The following is an 8,741-nucleotide window of genomic DNA, read 5'->3' on the forward strand; positions in this document are numbered from 1 at the left end:
CCGTCCTCCCGGCCGACCCGCTGACATGCACTCGCCCCTCCCCGGTGCCATTAAAGCAGCCGGGTCCTTGACAGGTGGCGTGTGTGGGAGAATGACTTACATCCTCTCACCTGCAGACCGCCAGAAGTGTCCACACCACCGGGGACCCTGTGCGTTTATGCTGCGAGGCTTTCTGGCCTGTGAGGGCATCAGGGGTTCCATTGCCTTCCATGGCTGCTGGTTTTGCCACCTCGACGCTATGACGGATATACCTTGCAAGGACCCACCTTAAGACTGCTAGCCTCAGGGGGATTGCCGACAGCCATCATTTAGGAAGCACTTGACAACCTACAACACTTTCCTCTGGCATAAACACATGAAGCCATCGCTTAATGACTTGGCAATAATTCATTGCCCCTCCCCCGCAGGTGTTACCTGCCTCTCTGCAAGCTGGGGCACAGCCTTCTCGCTGGGTCGCTGGGGTGATTAGTCCCAACAGTGTGACAGAGCTGCTGCCACACGTGAGAGAAGGCGAGAAGGCTGGATGATGCTTCGTAAAAGCTTCCGCCGTTTCGCTCACATGTGAAGTCTGAGCAGACTCATATAGGCAGAGAACAAACTGATGGTCGCCAAAGGGGACGGGGGTCGGGGGATGGGTAAGAAAGGTGAAGGGGAATAAGAGGTACGAACCCCTAGTTCTAAAATAAGAAAGGGGCGGGATGTCCAGCACCGGGAATATAATCAGTGATATCGTATAACTTTGTGCAGTGACAGGTGGTTACTAGACTGATCATGGTGATCACATGGTAAGGTATAGACATGTTGAATCGCTGTGTTCACCCCTCAAACTCGTAGGAGATTGTATGTCAACTATACTTTAATAATAAAAAAGCGTCCTCCGCGTGATAAATGTCCGGCCTGTGTCCACTTAGGGGTGTGGTGGAGTCAGTTGCGGTGCTGTCTGCTCCCCCCGCCTCCCTCTTCGGCCGTCCGCTTGCTTCACGATGCGCCTGTGACCTCTGCAGGGAGCATGCTTGAACTGTCACTTCTGGACATCCTGCCACTGTGGCTTTCAGCACGGTGGCACTGACAGAATGTTCGGGATCATGGGGCCACTTGGGGAGGGCGGCAAGTGAGTCCCACACGAGCACTTAGAAGTTGAGGTGGGGGAATCACCTACCAGCTAAGGACATTTTGCAAACTCAACGTGTTAGAGAGAATCAGCTATCTGATGAGTCCAGTATCGGGGCATCACCTGGAAACCAGGTAAATCCTCCAAGAGCCCCAGGGGGACTGGCTTCTGGGTCTTTGTTGGGGTTTTATCGGACGGCCCAGGCTGTTCCTAGCCCTCTGCTGCGTCTCGATGGTGTCCAGCCCCACCTGGCACCAGCAGCTGTGCTGGAGTCGAGGGTGGATGGGCACCTCAGCCCCCATCTGGACGGAGAGTTCTGCGTTTTTCTTCTTGGTACCTACTCAGTGAGGATCGTCCACTGATTTTGTAAGAAATGGATGCCTTCGTAGCACTGAGGGGTACACTTGGTTCACTGTGCACACAGAGGACCCCTTTCTTATCCTTGGCTTCCCCAGCCAGCCATGTTCATCGAAAGACCTGCCTCATCCGGGCCCTACGGGCCTCTACCTCACCCCGCCCTCCAGTCCGTTGATAAGGGGCGGAGCCAAAATGCCTCTCACCTCGTGCCTCCTCCCTCTGAGCTGCCCACTGCCTGGTCTCCTGCCTGAGCTTCGAGCTTCGGGGCTCTCTCTCCTTCAGTTCACCCCTCAAGCTGCTGCTGTCCTGTGGCCTCCCAGTGCCCGCTGCCCTGCCCCCTAGCTCCACACTCGCCTCCTCGCTTGGCTGGGCTTCCTAGGGTCTCCCTGATATGTCGCCGACTCCCTTTTCCAACTACTCATTCATTCGTCACACATTTATGGAGCATATCATGAGAGATTCTGGGGATACAGGGATGAAAAAGTCACGAGACCTGTCCTTGCTGGGCTCACAGTCCGGGGCTGTGTCCACGTTACTGCGTTGGGATGAGGAGGGCTGGGTGGGGGAGCCTGGGCTGACGGAAGGCACCTCGGAGGAGGAAGTGCTAGAACCAGGCCTGGCAGGTGGCGCAGGGGCAGGGAAGTTACGGTCTCTGTGTAACTGTCACGCCTACCTGCTGCCCCCTCAACGTGGCCCACTCTCTCCAGCCCCGGCCATCGCTCACGCCGTTCCCATTAGAACCATCTGCGCCCCCCTGCACAATTAGTTCTGACTATGGACATCTTACACACCCTTCAAGGCCAGGCTCCTCTTCCTCCCTCGACCCTGCGGACCACCTCGGTCTCCTAAGCTCCCCTCAGCAGTCACTCTCCTGTTTCCGCACTTACCACGTCGTATTTCTTTTGTTGTTGACCTTTCCCCATCTCCCTATTCTTAGGACCTTAGCGTGAGACGTGCACTAGAATGCTTATGTTCTCGGCTTTTCGGCTGGCGTAGCTGGGCGGTCCGTGGTGTGGGAGAGTACACAGTGTCTGTCGTTTATCTGGGAAGACCCTTGGCGTTAGAACATATTCAGAGGTAGCTTTTCTTCTCTCTGTCAACGTAGGGTTCGATGACCTTCAGGTGTGTGCTGACCCAGGTGTCCCCGAGAATGGCTTCAGGACGCCCAGCGAAGGGGTATTCTTTGAAAGCTCTGTCACCCGATTTCATTGCCAAGACGGATTCAAGCTGAAGGGTTCTACGAAGAGACTGTGTATGAAGCATCTTAACGGAACCCTGGGCTGGATCCCGAGTGACAAACCCGTCTGCGTGCAAGAAGGTAAAGTGCTCAAACCCACGCCCCTCCCCCTCCTGGGGACGCCGCTCTCGTGGTCTGCTTGCCCTTCTGTGGCCTCGGGTCTAAGGCTTTGTGTGCCAGAGGGGTCAGTATCCTGGGCTGCTGTCTGTTTCAGGGCTAATCCTGCACACAGACAGAGCAGCCCGTGTGTGTAGCGAGGGCCGGGGTAGCAGATAAATTCATCTCAGCGTTATCATCTTTCTTCTCTATCTCTATTACAATCCAATTTATCACTGTTTTTGTCAATGCAAGAGAGCCACTCAGATAACATTAGCACTGTTTATTATTGGGCTGCCAACTCTGCACTCATTTCCATGTTACTCGATCAAAAGCTCAGTAAATGTATTAGACCCAAGCTACATATAATGATACAGGTGATGCATGTTACTCCGCGGATTAAATCAATTACGACTTATCAGTTCTCCGTTAGGTGTGATTCATTGAAGGAAAGAAAGAAATGTGGCAAGCAATGACAGATTTGACAAGATATTCTTTTACTTCTAGCAATTATCCTTAAATCTGTATATATTCAACAAATATATATACAAATAACAAATATATATATTTCAACAAATATATGTTTCAACAAATATATATATAAATTACAAATACATATATTTTTTGTTTACTCTTTGTTGATACTTTTGAGTTTAAAAGAATGCGCTGAGTTTAACTAATTGGAATGCCAAGTTGTTGATTATGTATCTCCAAGGATTGGCAAGGCTGATGTAGGAATAGGCGTGAATCAATAATTAATTCTAGCCCCAAATTACCACGGAGCACAGAACTTAAATTTCATCGAGTTCATCAGAAATGAGTTTTCTGTTTCTCTTAACACCATGATTAATTTTATTTTGGGATGGAGCTTTTATAATAATGACATGTAAACTATTAGTCTGGTTTAATTTTATGAAATTTTAAAAATAATTTAATTTGACCGTTCACGGTCCTCCTAATGGGAACTGTAAAGGATGGATAAGATGGTGTCATCCCCTTAAAGTACTTGCTATCTTTGCTTTTATTTTCAAGGTATTTTTTTAAGAAGCCAAAGTTAATACAAAGAATCAAGGTTTTTAAAAAATAAATTCTTTTTTTCCTCTTACATGCAGTGCATGCAAGCTGTGATTTCCATAAGATTCTATTAATTAAAAACGTTTGGCCACGGATACCCAGTGCTTAAAACGCAGACAAGCTCAAGGACATCTGAGAGCAAAGAAAACCGACAGGCACAGAGATGAAGGCCTGCTGTTAATTTTCCATCCTAAGCGAGGGAAAAATGTATCCCTTTTTAGATGAGCTTCTTTCCAACCCTGTACATAACTGACTGATATGTCGTAATTCCTGGAAAGGGAGTGAAAAGTGGCCTTGGAGTGGGGGCCTTCACCTGTATAAGTGTGTGTGCGTCATTCACACTTAGCCCCAGATGTCTGGGCAGGAGCCGTGGAAGTGGGGACAGCAGGGGATGCCAGCTTTGTCATTATGCAACTGAAAATAAGACCACGTGTTTCCAAAGTTGGGGTCCAGGACCTGAGTGGCCATGATGCTGTTGTGTTCTAATCGTCATTTTGAGAGTTTGGAGGAACAGGCATTGCCTGTGTAAGTATAATGATGTATTGATTTTGAATATCGATGCTAATTTTGTTGGCCTTTGAAAGACCTGTATAAAGAGATCGCCCTGATGGTGAAGAAAAAGTCATCATCGTTAATGTTCTAATAAGCCTTCTCTATTCTACGTGGTTTACAGGGGGACAGGGGACACCTGTACTATGGGTGTCGGGTAGCAGTGAAGAAGCCAACCCTTTTTTACCCCCCTGATTTGTAAATGGCCTTTGCTTGCTGACCAGGATTTATGCTGGGTGAATAGTGAGAGCTGTGGGATTTATTTGTTTCCCTTTGTCAGGTTAATTCTTAGAGGCTGATGAATTTTTGTGTGGTGGTAATAGTAATAATAATAACAAATTATCTCATTTTTATAGGTCATCATCGTTTAATATCTAATATTCACTATCCCAGTTAACATGCACAACCACCCAACAGGAAGAGTCTTACTGTCCTCATTTTCTTTCTTTCTTTCTTTTTTTTACCATTTTATTTTTTAATTTTTTCCCCCTCTCCTCCCCCCGCTCCCCTCTGGTCATCTTCATTTTCTGAGTAGGAAACAGGCTCGAACAGGTTCGCTTACTTTGCCAAGGTCACGCAGCTGATAAGTAAGCAGCACAGATGGAACTAGTTCTAAGCCAGCATTTTTTCCTCTACCTTCTTTTTCTGTGGCAAAAGCCTGACTCTGATCAGTTACAAACAGCACAATGTCATAGTAAATGACATCACTGGGTCTCAGGACGGAAGGGACTCACAGAAATCATGTAATCCAGGCCCTCATTCTGATTTAGTTTTCGTTTGACCAAAGGAAAAACTGAGTCTCGGAGAAGTAAAGAGCCTTCCCAGAGTTAAATGGCAATTTACGGACAGGCCCGTTCAGGCCACGTCACCTCGCTGTCACCTCTCTGTATGAACACTGAGTCCCGTTCACGCAGGACTCTGGTTCCCAAAATGCGCGCCGAGGCCTGCTTGCATCGTGAGCTTGTTAAAGGCGTGCATTCGGACCTCCCGCATTCGAATGTTCGGAGTGAGGCCAAGGACTGCATGTTTTTTAACTCTCAACTGATTCTTAAACACAGAAAAAAAAGGAGTTTGAGACTCACTCAGGCAGGGCTATGGTCTGATAGTGCTTTACAAGGGGAAAGAGAACATGACTTCCTTCAGTGTTAAACAGAGCTCCTGAGGGATCGTTCATTCTCAGCATCAGAGGATGTCACTATTGTCATTTACAACGAAGAAACTAAAGCCTGTAGCATTTAAGTGACTCACACAAGTCATGTGGCACATAAACCGGGATCAGGACCCACATTCTGACTCGCAGTTCAGGACTGACTCTCCTACGCTAGGGGTACACAACCCGGGCTGCATGCCGGAACCACCCGCGGAACTTTCAGAAGTAACAGTGCCTGGAACTTTCTCCAAGACATTCGATTTTAGTTGTTCTGGGCAGTGGGAGATCGAACAGAGGTATTTCTAACCACCCCCCGCCAAGGGAATTCGGTTATCCCTGACACCTGCACTTCATCTCCCTCATTGTCCAGGGGTAGATGAGGTCGAACATTGCACAGGACAGCAGTCCCTGTGCTTAACCCTTCTGGGCTCAGTACCTTGCAGTACCAACAGAGAAAGAAAATGAATTCATTCAGCAAGCATTATTTTTAGGTACTTACTAAAATATTTCGAGGGCCATAGATTTAACCAGGATTGCTATAGGAGATGAATAATTTGATGTGAAGAAGTTTCTTTGAGCTTCTGGGGGGAAAAGGTGCACTACGAGTTTAAGTATTGTTATTACACGATCAATTTTTAATTAAAAGATTCAACTTGACTCATCAGCTAAAGTTTGCAGCAAAGATGGCAGATGACTCCTTTATTCATTGAAACTGTGGTGCAGGCATTTTTTCAACAGGAGGGGAGTTACTCCTATATTAAGGTGAGTTGTCTCCCAGCTCCAGAGACTTCACCAGAACAGATGGATGGATGCTTTAAAAAATGTTTTATTTAGAATCCCTTTTTTGTGCGCATTTTCTATCATCTAAAATTTTTTTCTTGTTGCCTCAGACATGGGTTATCGGAAACAGCAGCCTGTGCCCACAAGGGCAAGTATTTGCATGTCTTCCCCTAAGACAGTCTCTTCTCATTTTCTGTCTTCTGAGATGCCCCTCCCTGTCTCCAGGACACCCATCATTTCTTATTTATGCTTCCTGTAACAGAAATCACTGCTTCCCTCCTCTCTCCCCCTTGTGGCTTTGGTGTGAGTTTGGTTTTTGTTCTTTAAAAGATTTCTTTGACTTAAATGTGGTCAAGACTTGAAAGGAAAATAAAAAATATCCACAGGAAATGAGGTCAGGTCAGATGGGGGCAGATACAACAAAGATAAGTGACAGAATGATCAGTTATAATCGTGGCAAGGTGACAGCTGCTCTGCTACAGACAAGGGTTCACAAGCCTGAGCAGCCGAGCCCCCTGCACACGCAGAAGGAAAATCCAAATCGTAGCAGCCTTTACCAGATGCCTCATGTCACCTCCCGTGTCACGTGAGTGCTGAGATTTCACCCTATCTATACAGGGGCCATAGAGGTGGGGAGTCACTTTAAGTCACAGAATTATTAGGCAAATGCAGAAAAACAGCATCAACACATGTACAGATCCTTGTCAGATCCTGTAGAAAGGCCACGACATGATTGTGAGTGACCTTGGACACCAAACTGATTGCGACAATTCCCAACAAGCAGTTGTTCACAAGCTCGCAACAGAAACTACCCAGAATTAGGTTGGCTGCTTATGAAAAATGCAGGGCCACCCCATGGGGTCCTTCCAAACCCAGTACAGATGAAATGCATCTTCCCTCACACCAGATGAGCAGGTCAGGGCAGCTGTGGCAGCATCCTGAGAGTCCCCTTACTAACGCAGGGCTCCTCCGACCCCACGGGGAAGAGGGGGGCGCTGCGGGCACGAGAGGCCTCGGGTGCAGAGCTGCCTCCCAGCCCGCGCCAATCAGATTCTGTGCTTTATCAGGTCTGTCGGACACAGCTGCTAAGGGACAGGCGGCACTTGCTAACTCTGAGACAGCCTCTGCATTTGGACTGCTGTCTTCAATCTAGTCACTCCCAGCAGCAGGAGATCTCAGCCTTTGACTTCATGGGACTTGCCCGAGGGGGCTTGTTAAAAAGGCACATTTCCAGGCCTCCTCTGGGGTTTGCGTGCACCGGGAATCTGAATTTAGTGGGCACCTCTGGGAGACCCACCTGCTGGTGGGCCTCAGAGCACACCTTGAGATACTTGCCATAGGCACTCGACAAGTAAAACATCAAGATGTAGGGTCAAGCCTCTGTGCGTCGTCAGCCCGCAAGGATGGCGTTAGGACTGCCTTTTTTTATTGTCCCTGTGAGCCCAGCTCTGGCGACCACGTGCTTTCTGTCACTTCCTTGTTGCTGAAAGTGAAAGCTACTCTCCAGAAGGTGGAAAGAGACCTCAAAGTTTCTTTAAAGATAAAATAGCTACAACTCTTTTTATCAAGAACAAAGCAAGAAATCAAGTAGATTTGTCTTCTAGGGTAAAACTCTTTGAACTAAACCCAGTTTCTCCAATAACCTGTGTATCTATATGAGGCCAACTGCCTTCAGAAAATTATCTGGAAAATAATCAAGATTTTATGTTTCTGGAGATTTAAATGGCACCCCAATATGTTTAGTCATTCGTTCCCCCAAATTCTGCGAAGCGCCCTAGGCCCAGAGGCTCCCAGTTTCGTTGGGAAAGATCACTACCTTTCCAGCGAGTGTCCTTACTCTTCCTATATTGATTTTGTTGTTCTTGTTATTGTTTTTAACCTTTTTAAAATTCATAAAACACAACATATACATGGAAAAGTACACAAAACCAAACAGTCCAGTGAATTATCACAAAGCAAACACCACTGTCCGGATGAAGACCCAGAGCAGCGCTGGCACCCCAGAAGCCCCCTCCCGGTCACCGCCTCCTCCTCCGCCCTCAGAGGGGACCTCTTCCCCGAGTCATGGCCATCACGCCCACGGTAACCGCGTAGCCCAGGAGTACACCTTCCTAAACATGGCGCTATTTTAAGTTTAATTTACCTTTGCCTTATTTTTGAGTTTATATACATGGGATTCTGGAGCAAGGATTAATCTACGTTGGACTTCTTTTACTTTATGTTTGTGAAATTCGTGCATATTATTTTGCGTGTAGCTGTAGTTCGTTCATTGGCATTGTTGCATAGTGTTCTGTTATCTGAATAGACCATAATTTGAGCATTCTGATGACAATGGAAATTTAGATTTTATCCAGTTGGGTATTTTTTTTATAAATAGTGCTGCTACG

General features: G+C 47.3%; 1 protein-coding gene across 1 annotated transcript in view; it reads left to right on the plus strand.

The window, feature by feature from the left end:
* Positions 1-8,741, plus strand: part of SUSD4 (sushi domain containing 4) — a gene marked incomplete at its 5' end in the record, with an annotated part of 112,935 nt that overhangs the window by 48,874 nt on the left and 55,320 nt on the right. Inside the window, one exon of the mRNA XM_023531034.1 lies at positions 2,574-2,786. Within this exon, the coding sequence (XP_023386802.1) occupies positions 2,574-2,786 (213 nt within the window). The remainder of the gene's footprint in view (positions 1-2,573; positions 2,787-8,741) is intronic.

The sequence above is a fragment of the Pteropus vampyrus genome, unplaced genomic scaffold (assembly GCF_000151845.1).
Source record: "Pteropus vampyrus isolate Shadow unplaced genomic scaffold, Pvam_2.0 Scaffold60, whole genome shotgun sequence".
In the NCBI taxonomy this organism is placed as follows: domain Eukaryota; kingdom Metazoa; phylum Chordata; class Mammalia; order Chiroptera; family Pteropodidae; genus Pteropus; species Pteropus vampyrus.